The sequence below is a fragment of the Manis javanica genome, chromosome X, assembly GCF_040802235.1.
Source record: "Manis javanica isolate MJ-LG chromosome X, MJ_LKY, whole genome shotgun sequence".
Lineage (NCBI taxonomy): Eukaryota > Metazoa > Chordata > Mammalia > Pholidota > Manidae > Manis > Manis javanica.
Genome location: NC_133174.1, coordinates 92,416,389 through 92,433,631, shown reverse-complemented (window position 1 = coordinate 92,433,631; position 17,243 = coordinate 92,416,389). Strand labels below are relative to the sequence as shown.

Below are 17,243 nucleotides of genomic sequence, written 5' to 3'. Positions count from 1 at the left end.
ACTGTCACTATTTGCAGATGACATGATATTGTACATTAAAAACCATAAAGACTCTACTCCAGAACTACTAGAACTAATATATGAATTCAGCAAAGTTGCAGGATACAAAATTAATACACAGAAATCTGTGGCTTTCCTATACAGTAACAATGAACTAGCAGAAAGAGAAATCAGGAAAACCATTCCATTTGCAATTGCATCAAAAAGAATAAAATACCTAGGAATAAATCTAAGCAAGAAAGTGAAAGGAATAAACCTAACCAAGGAAGTGAAAACTACAAGACACTCTTAAGAGAAATTAAAGAGGACACTAACAAATGGAAACTCATCCCATGCTCGTGGCTAGGAAGAATTAATATCGTCAAAATGGCCATCCTGCCCAAAACAATCTATAGATTCAACGCAATCCCTATCAAATTACCAACAGCATTCTTCAACAAACTGTAACAAATAGTTCTAAAATTCATATGGAACCACAAAAGACCCTGAATAGCCAAAGCAATCCTGAGAAGAAGAATAAAATTGAGGGAATCTCGCTCCCCAACTTCAAGCTCTACTACAAAGCCACAGTAATCAAGACAATTTGGTACTGGCACAAGAACAGACCCACAGACCAGTGGAACAGAATAGAGACTCCAGACATTAACTCAAACATATATGGTCAATTAATATATGATAAAGTAGCCATAGACATACAATGGGGAAATGACAGACTCTTCAACAGCTGGTGTTGTCAAAACTGGACAGCTACATGTAAGAGAATGAAACTGGATCATTGTCTAACCCCATGCACAAAAGTAGATTTGAAATGGATCAAAGATCTGAATGTAAGCCATGAAACCATAAAACTCTTAGAAAAAAACATAGGCAAAAATATCTTGGACATAAACATGAGTGACTTCTTCATGAACATATCTCCCCGGGCAAGGGAAATAAAAGCAAAAATGAACAAGTGGGACTACATCAAACTGAAAAGGTTCTGTACAACAAAGGACACCATCAATAGAATGAAAAGGCATCCTACAGTATGGGAGAATATATTCATAAATGACAGATCCAATAAAGGGTTGACATCCAAAATATATAAAGAGCTCACACACCTCAACAAACAAAAAGCGAATAATCCAATTAAGAAATGGTCAGAGTTGCTGAACAGACAGTTCTCCAAAGAAGGCATTCAGATGGCCAACAGACACATGAAAAGATGCTCCACATCACAAGTCATCAGAGTAATGCAAATTAAAACCACAATGATATATCACCTCACACCAGTAAGGATCGCCACCATCCAAAAAGCCAAACAACAACAAATGTTGGTGAGGTTGTGGAGAAAGGGGAACCCTCCTACACTGCTGGTGGGAATGTAAACTAGTTCAACCATTGTGGAAAGCAGTATGGAGGTTCCTCAAAAAGCTCAAAATAGAAATACCATTTGACCCAGGAATTCCACTGCTAGGAATTTACCCTAAGAATGCAGCAGACCAGTTTGAAAAAGACATATGCACCCCTATGTTTATTGCAGCACTATTTACAATAGCCAAGAAATGGAAGCAACCTAAGTGTCCATTAATAGATGAATGAATAAAGAAGACATGGTACATATACACAATGGAGTATTATTCAGCCATAAGAAGAAAACAGATCCTACCATTTGCAACAACATGGATGGAGCTAGAGGGTATTATGCTCAGTGAAATAAGCCAGGCAGAGAAAGACAAGTACTGTATGATTTCACTCATATGTGGAGTATAAGAACAAAGAAAAAACTGAAGGAACAAAACAGCAGCAGAATCACAGAACCCAAGAATGGACTAACAGTTACCAAAGGGAAAGGGACTGGGGACGATGGGTGGGAAGGGAGGGATAAGGGAAGGGATAAAGCGGGCATTATGATTAACATGTATAATGTGGGAGGCACGGGGAGGGCAATGCATCACAGAGAAGAGATGTAGTGATTCTACAGCATCTTACTATGATGATGGACAGTGACTATAACGGGGTTTGTGGGGAGGGGACTTGGTGATGGGGGAAGTCTAGTAAATATAATGTTCCTCATATAATTGTAGATTAATGATACCAAAAAAAAACAAGGTACAGAGCTAAACAAATTTAACATTAATTCCATGAAATTGATTATGTTGCTTTGATGGCTCTAAATTACAATCTGCAGCATGAATATGGTACTAAAGGAAACAACACTGATTCTCTTGACTTAAACATTCCTTCAGGAGAGGGGGCCTGATCATTTCCTCTCAACCCTTTGCCACTTTCTTAATTAAAGCTACTGCAAATAATCAGTCCAAAGTGACGTACTTATTAGGGAGCAAATGCCTTCTTTATGTATTAAATTACATTTTTCACATTGACTTTACATTTTTGTCATTGACTAGAAACAAAATTTCATTGATCTAAGAAGTCTTTGATTATTAGATATGTCATTTGTTTGTATACCATTAAGAAAGAAAAAATACTTCTAAAGCTATGGCCCAATGCCATGACAAAGTGCCAACAACTGTAAGATGCATCATAATTTCAGAGATACTAAACTATGGGGGGGGATTGTCTACCTTATGATCAGTGAATATAGTAGCACTACTTAGTGCCATGACAATACTTAACATAAACATAAAATTTGACTCCAAGTCACTTGGTGGCTCTTGAAAATACAGGATACATTTATATTGAATTTCTTTAAGGAATAAAGGACACTTTAAAAAACATTTATAGGGAGTCTGTGAAACCCAAAATATGTATGTGAATTCCCAGGATTACACTAACCCTATTTTGAGAAACATTGGCTTAGGCTTTATGTCTAAACCATCGTAACATCAACCCAGGCATCAGGAATGTTGTAAAAATTGATGAGATCACATAGGGAAAGCATTTTCAGTTCTTAGAAGGGAACAAAGACCCTATTCCTCAGAGGAATTATTTTAACAGTTTACTTACTAAATTCCACTAGACCAACAGGTACACGAAAAGGTGTTCAACATCACTAATCATCAGGGAAATATGAATAAAAACCACAATGAGCTATCACCTCACACCTGTTATAATGGTCATCATCAAAATGACAGGAGATAACAAGTATTGGCAAAAGTGTGGAGAAAAAGGAGGAACTCTTGTTCATGCTGGTGGAAATGTAAATTGGTACAGCCACGAAGAAAAACAGTATGGAGATTCCTCAAAAAATTAAAAATAGAATACCATATCACCCTACAATCCCACTTCTGGTATATACCCAAAGGACATGGAAACAGGATCTCAAAGGGATATCTGCATGCCCATGTCACTGAAACATTATTCACAGTAGTCAAAATGTAGAGACAACCTATGTATCTAGCAACAGATGAATGAATAAAGAAAATATGGGATAGATAAATAGATATTATTCATGAGAAGGAAGGAAATCCTGCCTTTTGTGATAATTTTAAATGAAACTTGAGGCATTATGCTAAGTGAAACAAGTCAGACAGAGAAAGATAAATACTATATCATATCCCTTATATGTCGAACTAAAAAAGCTAAACTAGGAGAAACGCACTGAAGTGGTGACTACTAGGGTCTGGCGGTGGGAGAAATGGAGAGCTATTGGTCAAAGGGCACAAACTTCCAGTTTATAAGATTAACAAGTTTTGGGGATCTAATGTACAACATAGTGATTATAGCTAATAATACCAATTACATAGTTGAATGTTACTCGGAGAGTAGATATTAAATGTCCTCACCACAAAACAGGAATTGTAATTATGTGACAGGAGGAAGGTGATACTAATGCTATGGTGGTAATCATTTTGCAATATATCAATGTATTAAATCAACAGAATGTATACCTTAAATTTACACAGAGTTATATATCAATTATATCTCAATATAGCTGGGGAGGAAATACAACTAGTAAATGGTAGAATGACACCTTAAAAAAAGGTAAACCAAAAATTATCCACCCTGTCTTTTAGTTAATTAAGGGTTTCACTTTTACTGATTAACTGCTCTGTTCCAGCACTATTTTAGCACTCTACATACATTACCTCTTTTAATCATATGATGTAAGGGCTCTTATTATCACATCTTGACAACTCATCCATCAGTTTTAACACATCTTTTTTGACCTTAATGTTTTCCTACTCAGTATGTGTTCCAAACATATCCATGTAAAACCTGCCCATTCTCCCATTCTCTCATCTTCTTTACTTCCAAGCTAGTGTGTATTCAACAGTTTTCTATCCCAATAATTACAGAAAAAATCAACATACAGAAGACATACAGATGGCTAACAGGCCCATGAAAAGATGTTCCACATCACTAATCAACAGGGAAATGCAAATCAAAGCCACAATGAGATATTACCCCACACCAGTCAGAATAGCCACTATCCAAAAGACACAAAAGGGAGGAGCAAGAGGTTTCAAGAAGGCAGCGGCTGGGCGGCTGACCAGGAGGCTGAGGTGAAGGCCCTGACATGTAAAAGAGGCTGATAATTGTCTCCTCCCTGCTTCCTGCAGTATCAGGAGCCCAGCAGAAGTGTTTTCTGTTTTGGGGTGTTTTTTTTAATGAACAAGTGAACCATACAAGTTGTCACCATGAGATGGAGATTTACGTCATCCACTAAAAGGGAAAAATTTATGAAACCCATAGACCAAGCCCAAAACGAAGTGTGGAACAGAGAATTAAAGAACAAAAAAAACAGTGCATGATGATACGAGCTGCAGTTTGGAAGATGAAGGATCCCAAACATTATCCAAGACATGGAGAAATTGGGTGCACGGAGTTTAACCCAGTAAAACAAGCAACGTTAAATGAGAAGGCTCTGAAAGACAAGCTTAAAAAGCTGTGTGAAACCTTTGACCATATTCTACAACTCTATGAAAAAGAGAACCCAGATATTTACAAGGAGTTGAGAAAGCTAGAAGTAGAATATGAACAGAAGACAGCTCAATTTAGCCAATATTTTGAGGCTGTCAAGAATGCTCAGCGTGTGCAAGTGGAGAGTATTCCTTTCCCAGATATGCCACATGCTCTTTCCAATATTTTGATCCAGGATGTTCCACTTCCTGGTGCCCAGCCACCCTCCATCTTTATGACCTTAGCCTGTGGATATCCAACTCGGGCAGTTCCTATACTTCTCGGACATGGTGTTCCACATTTGTCCCCTGGCAGAAAACTGCCTGGCCCTCCTCCTCAAGTCTTGCAAATGTATGGCCATAAAGTGGGCTTTGCAATAGATCTTCCTCCTCATTGGTGAGATGAAGACATGTTACACAGTCCTGAACTTGCTCAATGGGGTGACTAGGATTATGATACCAGCACCAATGAAGATGACGACTATCCCAGGGACATAGATCAAGATAAGCATGATGACAGCAATGCTGACAGATCAGACAGAGTGAGTGAAGAGAATGAATTTGTGCACTATGATGATCATGAGAGAGACAACAGTGAAGGAAACAACTCAGGTCTGAGTGTGTGGTTTGCAGGTATGCCTGGAAAATCAAGGAAGAAAAAGAAGAACATGAAGGAACCAACTCCTTTTCAAGCCAAGAGGTTTCAAATGGAAGGACAGGTTATCCCTGAAGAGGGATGGGAAGTAGAGCAATTTTCTGAGGATGATGATGAAGATGATTCTGGTGATTCCAGACAGAGCAGAAAAGTAATCACAAAAACACCATAAAGAGGAATCTCTTTCTGACCGCACATCTACTGCTTCTTCACAGCAGCAAGCTCCCCCACAGTCTGTTTGTCCTTCTCAGACACAAGCACTTCCCATGCCAGGACCACCTCCTCTTGGACCACCACCTGCTCTACGTTTGTGGCCACCTGGGCCACCTACAGATCTTTCTCCTGGACCACCTCCAGGAGCTCCTCCATTCCTGAGACTACCTAGAATGCCAGGACTCCAAGGGCCTTTACCCTGACTTTTAGCTCCAGGACCACCATCAGGCTGACCCCCTCACACTTCCCCAGGTCCGCCTCCTGGCCCTCCTCTTTGGGGTCCTCCACCAAGGCCACCTCCCCCTGTACCTCCAGGTAGTCCTCCCCCTCCTCCAGGCATGATGGGCCCACCTTTTATGCCCCCACTTGGACCTACCCCACCTGGGCCTTTCCCACCAGCTCCCTTGCTGAACCCAGAGCTGCTTAAGTGCTCCGCCCAACTTGATTCAGTGACCCAAAGGGGATAATATGAGTATAGCCACCATTGAGAAGAAAGCTACAGCAACCATCAGTGCCAAGCCACAGATCACTAATCCCAAGGCCAAGATTTGTGCCCACTGCACAGAGGGTACATTGGGGGGAATAAAGGGGCCACTGCTACTCCCCAAAGAAAGTGAGAGGGTGATTCTGCTGTGCCTCTTGTCCCCAAACCTGGTCCATCTGTTACTGTCTCAATACAAACTAAGGATGATGTTTATGAAACTTTCATGAAAGAGATGGAAGGGCTGTGACAGCTTTTGACGCCAGGACAGGTTTCTTTTCACATCAGTGGCTGAAGAAGAAACAGACTCTTATTAAACTTAAGGGAAAGAGCTACTTTCACTGTCAGGGTACTTCCTAATTTTAGTTCAAGAAGTATCCTAAAGTTTAGCCTTATTCAGAATTTACTACATATAGGAGAGGGTATTTCATTCAGAGCAAATTGGTTATTGAAGCAGTGCTGCTAACATCCATTCCCTTTCACCAACATTTTCATCTAATTCCTTCCCTTCTGTGATCAGGGAGATCTTTATTTGTTTTGATGCTCCTCTTGTGTGCTGTGGGCATTGGAGTAGAGATCTCTGAAAAACCAGTGTATTTCACCCATCTTGTCTTTTGTGTTTGACTTATTTTTAATATTTTCTTGTAAATATTCTGTAATGTTTTAGTGAAATGGATGACAATGTCATTTCCTAATACAAAGCAAGATATGTGAGAAGATAATGTACAATTCTTTGATTAAAATTATTTCCCACTGACCTAAACTTTGAGTGACTCATGGAATAAATAAATAAGTGTTCTACAGCAAAAGAAAATAAAAAGACAAGAAATAACAAGTGTTGGCAAAGATGTGAAGAAGATGGAACCCTCTTACTCTGCTGGTGGGAATGTAAATTCATGCAACCACTATGGAAAATAGTGTGGAAGTTCCTCAAAAATTAAAAACAAATAACACATGACCCAGCAATTCCACTTCTGGGCATTTACCTGGAGAAATCAAAATCACTTATTTAAAATGGTAAATGTGCCCCTATGTTTATTGCAGCATTACTTACTATAGCCAAGATATGGAAGCAACCAAAGTGTCCATAGACAGAGGAATGGGTAAAGAAGATGTGGTACATATACACAATGGAATATTATTCAGCCATAAAAAAGAAATCCTGCCATTTGGGACAACATGGATAGACCTAAAGGGTATTATGCTGAGTGAAATAAGCCAGCTGAGAAAGACAAATACCATATGATTTCACTTATATGTGGAATCTTGAAACAAAACTAAACAATAGAGATAGACTCATAAGTACAGAGAAAAACTGGTGGTTGCCAGAGGAGAGGTTGCAGGGGTAGTAGGAAAAATAGGTGAAGGAGATTAAGAGTTACAAACTTCCAATTATAAAATGAGTAAATCATGGGGATGAAAAGTACAGCATAGGGGATATAGACAATTATTTTTTAACCTTTATATGGTGACAGATGGTAACTACATCTGGTGTAGTTATCGTGGTGAGCATTTCATAATGTGTATAATTGTTGAATTACTATGCTGTACACCAGAAACTAATATAATATTGTATGCCAGCTACACCTCAAAACAATTTTTTAGATCAACATATATTACAGATAAGAAAACATAGGTAAGGAAAAATATTAATATTAAATTCATGCACTCTTATTATCCATAACCATTCTTATTCTGGTATATATCCTTTTAAAAGTTTTAATGCATGTAAATATTTTGTATTACTCACACATGGGATATACTATGTATATAGTCATGTCACTGGCTTTTCCACTAAACATTATGTGCCAGATTTTTTCCAAGTAAATAAGTGTAGATGTCCATTAACAGTTTCAAGAGATGCATAAGTTTTCAATATGTAGACATATCCTAATTTGCTACGCTGAGTGACTATTTTGAGAAACTCAGGTCATTTCACAATTTTTCACTCTTCAAAATGGTGAGAAGAGGCACAGCTTCATACAAGCCAATTATTCAGTTATTTCTTAAGGATACACCTCTACAGGTGGAATTACTTGGTCAAAGAGCATGCACACCTTGAAGGCTCCCGAAACACATGTCCAAACGGACCTTGTACTGCTGTCTGTTCCCACCAGCACAGTTAGAGAGTGCCCCTCCCACCACACCCTCCCCACACCCTGGGGTGGAAGACAGGTGGATCTTCTCCAGTACGAATGCCAACAACACTCTCGACGGTTCCATAAAGACCCTGCCCCAACCAACCTTATAAAAGAAATGTGATAGAAGCACTAAAAATTCTCCTCTCTTCGATTGTATTTTCTTATTATTTCAAAATAGTAATTAATGTATTCACTTACACTGACACCAGAGTTGGCCAAGAAGGACATTTTCCTATCAAATGTCCCAGGACGCCGAAATAAAAGTGGTGTCCTTCTCTGCATGCCCCCAGAATAGGTTCCAGCACTTCATCGTTCAAAGGGTCTCTCTCTCCCTTCCTGCCCTTACCACTGCCATGGCCAGCAGTGAAATACACACCATGCCTGTGTCATCTGGTACCTGTACTGGGTGGCAACTGGTGTTCCAATCTCCAGTGGCCACTCCTGCTCCCACCCCAACTCCAACCCACCCTGCACACAAATCAGCTTCGTTTTCCTCTCATCCCATCATTCCTCTGATCACAAGTTTTTGGTATCTCTCACAGGTGCATGGAGTAATATGCAGATTCCTCAGATTAGCAATTGGGGTTCTTCCACGAATGGGGCTCAGCCCAACAGCCAGACTGTATTTCCCATCACTCCGTTGCCCCACACCGTGCACACAAAGGCAGGCCAGTCTCTTCCTTGCTGGAGCAGGATTCCCACCTCCTCGCATGTCTCCCCACCACTCCTCCCTCCTCCGATACCCTCTGCCCTTCTCACCATTGTATGCTATCCTTCCAGCCCAGCTTACTTAAGTGTCCCCACCTCTGTAAAACTCCTTGAACACTGCTGCCTGGGGAAGTTTCTGCTGCCTCTAAGCACTAACAGAAAGCAGCTGGCCATGATCAGAGGCTCCTGGTTTTGCTAATATGTTTTTGTTTCATACATCTTGTCTTTCCAAATTCATCATAAACTCAAGAACATGATAAATTTCTTTTTGTTAGTTAAAACACACAACTTTATTGATGAAACACAAGTCTAAGATTAACAACTGTAAACCAATACAAAAGTATAGCTTATGATTAGTTTAGTATCAGTTTAGGTAGAAGAGTAAAAATATCTTCAGTATAGGTAGCAAGATGGAATCAATAAATGTTTTCTTTGTACAAGCTCTAGTTCATTTGGCATCCTTAAAATAATCCAGCCGAAAACTAACTGTCAGAACCAGCATCACTGTTGATGACCTGTGATACTATTCCAAAATAGCAGCTGAAAGGATCTCTTTGCCATAAAAGCACAGTGAAAAACAAGCAATTTACAAAATGCATTGTTTCCAAGTGCAAACTAATAATTACCGCACACTTGTTTGGGACAGATCCCCATTTAGAGTTTGGTCAATACTTTTAGGACTTTGACTTTCACCACTAGATCATTGTGATTTGCTAATGCTTTGATTTTCTTAACACACACTCCAGATTCTTTGAATAAGAAAAACAGTGAACTTCTGCTGAATTCTTTCCTGGAAGATGCAAGCCCTTCATTTTTTATGTTGTCATTTATATTCTCAAATAGGGTGAGGATATTAAGAAGAATCTCTCGGTCCCATTCTTTATTAAAGAGGGAAATCAATTCTGATGGTACTTTACAACTGACCAGCTCTCTTGTCATGGCTGGATTTTCAGTAAAGTTTATAATTAGTTTCATAATCTGAATCTTGGTGAAGTAATTTCCCAGGAATAACAAAGCAAAAAAATCTGGAAAAGAATAGGAAAGCAAATGTTGATAATCATTAGTCACAGTCATGTTGGTTAACAGTCTTAGTCCAGCCATCTGCACAGCTGAGTCCAGGCGACAGATCATAGTGTCATCACACACTTGACTGATATACGTCTTAATCTTGCCCTGATTTTCAGCATTTACACTCAAGTTATTGAGAGCATTGTAAGCCTTTTCCCTAATAATGGGATCTTTCGTTTTTATCATTTTTGCAATAATTGGGAGACCACCCAATTCACGAATGGCATTTTGGTTAAATGAATATGCTGCATTGTTACCCAGAGTGACCAAGGCTATTTCTTGAATAAAAGGATCATTTGATCGTTCCAGGATGTTAAGGACCTTCTGAAGGTCAGTAGCACCAAGAATATCATCAATTTTGTAGGGAAAGTTGAACTTGCCCCTACGAACAGGCCAAGCTGTAGCTGGAGTCCTTGTGCTCTTACCTCGGGCCCTTCCCTTGGGTTTTCCACTTGCCCTGCTCCCAGCCCTAGCCCCACTCCTGGTGGGGTGGCAGCCTCCACCCCTGCCTCCTGGGCAGGGTAAACTTGGTGCAAGGATCCTGGTGGCAGAGATGATACCCAACCTGGCTCCTCTGCCTGCCTTCGCACTTGCCTGTTCCTTCAGGGTGCTGAAAAGGGCCTTAGCCTTGGCCTCTAGGCCACCTCCACTCTGGGCCCTGGAGTGGGCCTCCATCTTTACATCTGAACCGGTCTTGCGTTCCACGCCCACTTCAGCCTTGGCCTCCGAGTCACCCTGAAGTCTGGCTCCAGCACCTGCCCCAGCATTAGCCTTAGCTCCTTTCCCAGTATCGACCCCGGTCTCTGCAATATCACTATATTCCTCCTCATCCTGGTCATCATCCTCATCCCAGATTTTCTCACTTTCATCTCTTCCCCAGGCCAGTCTGTACACGCAGTAGCAGGCACCAGCCCCGATTACCACACCAGCGGCCACACAGCCAGCTTCCCTAGTGCGGCCCATGCTGGGGTGGGTGTCTGAACCAAATTCTTAACCCAGGCTGAGTGGCCTTGCTCTGGCTCAGTGGTGCGCTCCAGCGTCGACGGTGGAGTCTTCAGCTACAGCGGGCAGCCTCTGCTGCAGACGCACATATAAAGGAACCTAGGAATGAAGGAAAGATTTGAGGTTTCAGTCTCCTCCTTTTGGACCTTTGCATGCAGACAGACTAAACTACAGACCAAGAAACAGACAGAGTCATGGGAGGTACTCAGGGCTAGATCACTGATTTCCTTGCCTATATTCATAATATACTTTTGAAAATTGTCCCTACCTCCAGATCCTCCAACTTCAAGGTCAACCACCCCAACCTGGTATGTTAAATTTATGGTATCTAATCAGTTCCCTATCTCCCTACCCCTCCAGATGTTCTGGGAGCAGTGGCACCCCCACACACACACCCACAGGTCCAGGCCTGGAAGTGCGCTGTGTCCTGTATACAAAGGGATGGGGAGGAGGCTGGTGAGTGTTCAGGGGACAGATGTCCTTGGACAGGACACACATCCCTCTTCTGAATCCCTGGCCCTCCTTCTGCATAGCCCAGTATTTTTTCCCATCTTCCATTGTGTTCCACTCCTCACAGGGCTTTGGCTTTGAAACTCATCCTCTCCCTCCCCTGCCTCCTCTGATCTCCTCCAATCCTCCACCCACCAACCCCCAGCCACTTCCTCCAAACCTGGCGCCACAGCCCCTTCCCTGTAACAAAATGCATGATGGTGGAATGTCTGTCTAGAAGCCAGCCAGCCCTACACTGCACAAAGGACTGGAACTCCGCCTTGACTCAGCGACCCCCTCACCCACCCCCCCTGCCATCCGCAGAGGTACCAGGTCACTCCTCTTCCCATCCATTATATCAACTTCAACTGCTCAGGAGCAGTTTTCCTTCCTCCCTCATCTCGGCTTCCTCCTCCACCAAACCTAAGAACTGACAACTCTGGACTGAGTGCTTGATGAACGGGCCAACACCAAGGACACTGTACCTCAAGGAGTGATTTGGAGCAAGGTCCTCCCCATCTCCACCCCAGGACTCTCGTGACACCTCACCCTTCCAGTCACTTCCTTCCCGATTGGGTACCTGCACAACACTTTCTTTTGCAAGCTCCAAAACTGTATAGAGAGGGGCTCGGGAGGGGGATGAGGAGAAGGTCCACGGGTCCACGCGAGTTTGTGATATCCACAATGCTCCAGCCCAGGGCTCCCCAAATAGTGCCCCCACCCTCACTTTTACTTACTGGTTTCTGGACAATCTTCCTCTTCTTCCTGCCTCAAGGGGTGAAACGGCCTCCAGGCGCAAGATCCACAGACACAGGCCAAAGGCAGACAGATGGCTGGGCAGACAGAACAGCACTTCGGAGAGTCCCAATACCAGTTTTTCCAAATTCAAGGTCCTGGCTGCCAAATGGATTTCTCCTTTTGGGCTCCCACCCTTCCCCCCTTCTCAGGACTCTGCTGACCTCAGCCGTCTTACAGCACGGCCTCCCTATCTCCCTCCGCCCCGTCCCCTTTCCCAGGTCCCTAACCCCAGCGGGCGGCCATTTTCCCAGCAAAAAACCACACCCCCTTCGAACCTCTGGAAAGAGGGGAGGTGGGGCAAGGGGGGTGGGAAAACGAGAGGAGCAAAACTTGACCCCCCTTCGCGAAGTCCCCCACTGACACCCATTTCCCCTGCAGGCGCTGTCACATCGTTTTTCCTACATAAAATAGCACGGAGATAGCAGGAGAGTCAGAAATGAGCCCAAGGCAAGGACCTCAGCCATCCCCGCCCTTCAACGAGCCGCGGGGCACTCCCACCTTTACACTGACCTGCAGGGATTCGGGGCAGTTTCTTTATTCCTTTGCTCCGAGCGGTACAGCGCCCTACTGAAAGACCTGGGGAATGACAGACAGACGCGCTGCCCCAACATTCTGGCTTGGTAGGTGGACCAGCACACAAGACACATGTCCTAATATCTGCCTTTCCCGCTTAAAGGCCCTGGATACCAAAGGTTTCGGGTTTCCCCCCTTCCGGTCTGGGGTCTCCCCTGGATTCAGTCTCCCAAAGTCCACCATTTTTATTCTTGGAAGGGCTGGGGATAGTGCAAGTGTGTGAGGAAAGCAAGCTTTGTCCCTCTTTGGTCTCCACCCTCCGCCACCCACACCGCAGGGACTCCCGAGGCTGTGCCCATCCACCCACAACAGCCCTGCTGGGATCACTGCAGTTACCTCCTCCTCCTTCCCTGGCCGCTGGCCCTCCCGCCCTCAGGGCAATAAGGAGATGGCAACCGGACCAAACGAAGACGTCTGCACACGTCGGCTCCTGCTCACGTGAGGGCCACGTCACCCGTGAGCTCAGGACCCCGATTACCACTCCCACCAGCAGTGCGGCAGGAGCCGGCCCACCCCTTTCCTTCCCCACCACATCAGGTCCTGCCACTCATTTTCCTCTGCCAATCCCAGAGCCAGGACAGCTTCTCCTTGTACTTGGAATTTCCCTTTCTTTGGTTAAATTGGAGAGACTGCATCTGCTCCCAGGTCCATTAGTCTTTTCTTCCTCTTTGAGGAATAGCTTTTTCCCTTCTCTACTCCCTGTCCAACTGCTTCTTCCTTCACATCCCCCCAAGCCATTAAAGTGCAACATTTCCCCTGCACCTCTGTAGGAAATGGGAGGAAAGATCTCAGAAAAAGATAAAGGTGGGAGTGTCTTACTTTGTTAAACTTTAGTGTTCCTTCTTAAAATCCGCAATGCACTACTTTTATATTGAGAAAATAAAATGGTGCTGTTTTCACTTGAGTGAAGAATTTAAGCGAGAGGGGAAAACTCAAAGGACCTCATTAACTTCATTATATTTATTTATAACACAAAGAAAAGGTTTCTATTGCTTATAGCCAAATAGCTTTCAAAGCATACTAACCTGTTTTAAAATAAAAAACTGAAATGTTTTCACATGACCTATGAATTAGTCCACATGATGCTGGGGTTCTTGTTTGTGGCGTCGAAGAATGAACTTAGCAAACAGTCAAGGTAGGAGAGCAAGGTACGGGCTTTTATTTAGAAATAAAGTGAAGGGAAAGAGATCATGGCTCATGCCAGGAGGGGACAAGAGAGCCCAAGGTGGTGCGTTTGTCCAGGGGATTTATAGGCAGTTGAGGATTTTTCGAAACTGAGGGCTTAGGGTGTGGACTTGTACCACCTGCCCTGCTCTCAGGTGGGCTGGGTTATTGTCTGTTCACTAGGGCTGTTTACAGTGAAGTCACGGGTTATGCTGAGATACCCTTGCAGAACACTCAAACTTTCCAGGCCAAGTTGCTCCTGGCCTTTTGACCTTTAACTGATCTCACTGAAGATGTGTATATTCCAAGTCTAGTATCTTTACCCTAGAGAATTAGTGTGACCTTGATTTTGCATAATGCTGAACACAGAGTTTCGATAGGGACTTTACATTGTTACATTGCTTTGACTGTAAATATCTTGCCTTGCTTTTTCTGGAGGCCCTCACCCTACTCTGTCTAAGCCCATGGTCCCTGTCTCACACAGACAAATGACTAGTCATCTAAACCTGACCATTTCTGCAAATGAACAATTACTTGTTCTATTTTTGGATCAACTTACAATTTGATAAAACAAAAGCAACACAATCCTGACTTATTTGATTAAATAAAACATGTATTTAATGTCCCAAAGTCTTGGCTGACTGCTGTGTGAACCAGCTGTGATTTGATGGCTGTTCTGAACACTTGCCCTGAATTAGATTCCTGTCCACTAAAGCAGAGGCAGCTGAGGGTGTGAGGGATGCAGAAATGGTCAGACCCTCCCTGCTTTGTCAAGAAGAGAGGAAGGAAGGTGCTGCCCCTCTTCCCCCTCCCATATTCCAGAGCCTCTCATCCCCTGCAATCAGGCACCTAACTCTGTCGCTCACTCCAGAAGTATACATGGACAGGTGACCAAGGTGGTAAATGCCACTTTTAGTCAGGTGGCCAACCGGCCAATGCCTTTGGCTTCTTCCCTCCCTCAGAGGTAACTGGGGAGGACAGAAGGGATTGGTGCCCCCACTTTCCCCTGCAGCTGTGGGCTTCCATGAAGCCTGGAGGAGTGACTGCTGGGGGGAGCACCCAGGTCTGCCTGCTCTGCCCTCCTGCATGGTGCCCGAGTTAATGGTGCTCCTGACACTGCTGCTACCACCTGGCCTGAGAGGTGCAACCTGCTGGGCTTCTCTCCTCTGGCCTCCTTCCTGCAGGGCAGCCAGGGAGAACCAAACCTTGCGGTGAGGTCCCTGCCTGCAGCCCACACCCACCTTGGTGCCTCCTTATCTGAATGTCTGCTCACACCCAAGGGACTCTCCCCTCTGACCGTAGATTAACCTAGAGCAGGCATTCTCAGCTGGCCACCTCTGTGGTCTACCTGAAATGGTATAAAGTTACGCACATACATATGTTCATTTTTGTAGAGAGGGGGTCATAGTTATCATCAGATTTTCACAGGCATCTATGACTTAAAAAAAAAATAACTACTCACCTCGTAAAAAAAGATACATCTGCTCAGTAGAAATCAATCTTTCTCTTTCTCATTATACACACTTCTTATTCTTTAAATGTGCAAACAGTGCAAAAATGTATGAAGCAGAATGTAAAAGCGCCCTTCAATGAGTACTCACCACCAGTCACTTTTAACAATTTCTGCCTTTTGTCATGCAAGTACAAAGAATATGTGAATGCATGTGTCATGTTCCAAGTTGAACAATATATAGAACAAGACCATTGACATTTAGTGACATAAAATGCAATGAATCTGCACTTTCATTTAAGAACTGACTGACTTTTTAAAAAATTGAGCCTTTCTATGCATATCAACTTCTGTGATCTCAAATAAATTTTACATTTCTTCAGGTAGGTCATACTTATTACCTCTTAAGTTTATTCCTAGGTATTTTATTGTTTTGTTGCCTTTAGGGATGACATTCCTTTTGTGATTATATTTCCTACCAGGTTATTGCCTCTCTAAAGAAAAATTATTAAAATATATTTATTTTTAGTGGCCTTTCTTAATATTTTTGCTACCTTTGTATGCATACTTGATAGATATGCATACATAATTGTCTACAAATTATGATATTTTATTTCTTCTTTTCCAATACTTCTATCTCTTATTCTTTCATTTTCTGGATGTACTGCATTGACCAGAACCTCCATGTTGAATAATAGTGGTAATTGAGGATCTCCTGATTATGTTCTTGAAGTAAATGGGAATGCCCTTAACGTTTTACCATTTAGTGTGACATTAGCTGTTTGTTTCTGATGTCTTCTTCGTCTGTGTTTGTGTGATTGACGGCAGGGGGCGGGGAGTGGGAGGCATGCCTGAAACCTGCACTTTCATAACTCTTTACGTAAGACTGAGAAAAGGCAGTTGTCCACATCATAATACTGGGAGGAGGAGGGGATGAAGGAGAGCTACCACAAGTGCTGTGCTTTTTTGTGACTATGATGGTAAGCAAAGACAGACACTGACTCACTGACTCTGCTCTCAGCGGAAACAAGACCTCAATGAAGTGCTTGCCTTGGCAGCACAAATACAAAATTGGAATATACAGATATTAGCATGGCCCCTGCCCAAGGATGACATGCAAATTCATGAAGCATCCCATATTTTGTGCAGTTCCCAATGTCCTGACACCTTTAGAAAAAAAAAAAGACCTCAGTGAAATAATCACATATGCAAACTGAAAAATCTGTGACGGAAAGGAGTACTGTTAATATAGTAAATGAACTGGTAGAGTCTGGAGATCAGGGAAAGCTGCCTTGAAGTGAGATGGGGAGTAAAATTTTGAGCTGAGATGAAGGAAAGCAGGTGTTAACTAGGAAAAGAGGGGAGCAGAAAATGAAAGTGTTCATATTCTCCACTCTTCTGATAACCACTGTGATAACCAATCTTCCTCAATCCTAGGATAAATCCTGTGACAACCACTGCTAACTTTTCAACTGACTCTCCAGGTTTTGTTGTTGTTTTATATATATATGTACATATCAAATAGGTAGATAGGTGGATATAGATAGATTAAATGTGAGTGTATGTATGTATCTTTTAAAAATAATTTGGGATTGTACTATGCAAACTATTTTTCACCTAATATATTGTGTACATTATTTTATCAGCTACAGTAATA

General features: G+C 42.7%; 1 protein-coding gene, 1 non-coding gene and 1 pseudogene across 8 annotated transcripts; 2 read left to right on the top strand and 1 right to left on the bottom strand.

Moving 5' to 3' along the window:
- The first annotated feature begins 4,583 nt into the window (after positions 1 to 4,583).
- LOC108397796 (WW domain-binding protein 11 pseudogene) lies at positions 4,584 to 6,443 on the top strand (annotated as a pseudogene).
- A 2,870-nt stretch (positions 6,444 to 9,313) lies between these two features.
- Positions 9,314 to 13,422, bottom strand: ARMCX1 (armadillo repeat containing X-linked 1). Of its 7 annotated transcripts, XM_037011107.2 has the most exons (5): positions 13,309 to 13,422; positions 12,910 to 12,975; positions 12,339 to 12,498; positions 10,705 to 11,211; positions 9,896 to 10,067 (listed from the first exon to the last, which is right to left on the bottom strand). In XM_037011107.2, exons 4-5 carry the CDS (start codon positions 11,071 to 11,073, stop codon positions 10,014 to 10,016), a joined length of 423 nt encoding a protein of 140 aa, XP_036867002.1. In that variant the 5' UTR covers positions 11,074 to 11,211; positions 12,339 to 12,498; positions 12,910 to 12,975; positions 13,309 to 13,422; the 3' UTR covers positions 9,896 to 10,013. The 7 variants fall into 7 exon arrangements, with proteins under 7 accessions (XP_017517048.1, XP_017517051.1, XP_017517056.1 ...); XM_017661559.3 differs by having other exon boundaries at positions 9,314 to 11,211; XM_017661562.3 differs by having other exon boundaries at positions 9,314 to 11,211; positions 12,339 to 12,494.
- Positions 13,423 to 16,628: 3,206 nt separating this feature from the next.
- LOC118971125 (U6 spliceosomal RNA) lies at positions 16,629 to 16,730 on the top strand. Its single transcript, XR_005059405.1, has one exon. It is a non-coding gene; the product is annotated as a U6 spliceosomal RNA (small nuclear RNA).
- The last annotated feature ends 513 nt before the right edge of the window (positions 16,731 to 17,243 follow it).

Excerpts from the sequence above, each read along its gene's own strand:
- ARMCX1 (XM_017661559.3), bottom strand. The coding sequence starts at position 11,073 with ATGGGCCGCACTAGGGAAGCTGGCTGTGTGGCCGCTGGTGTGGTAATC.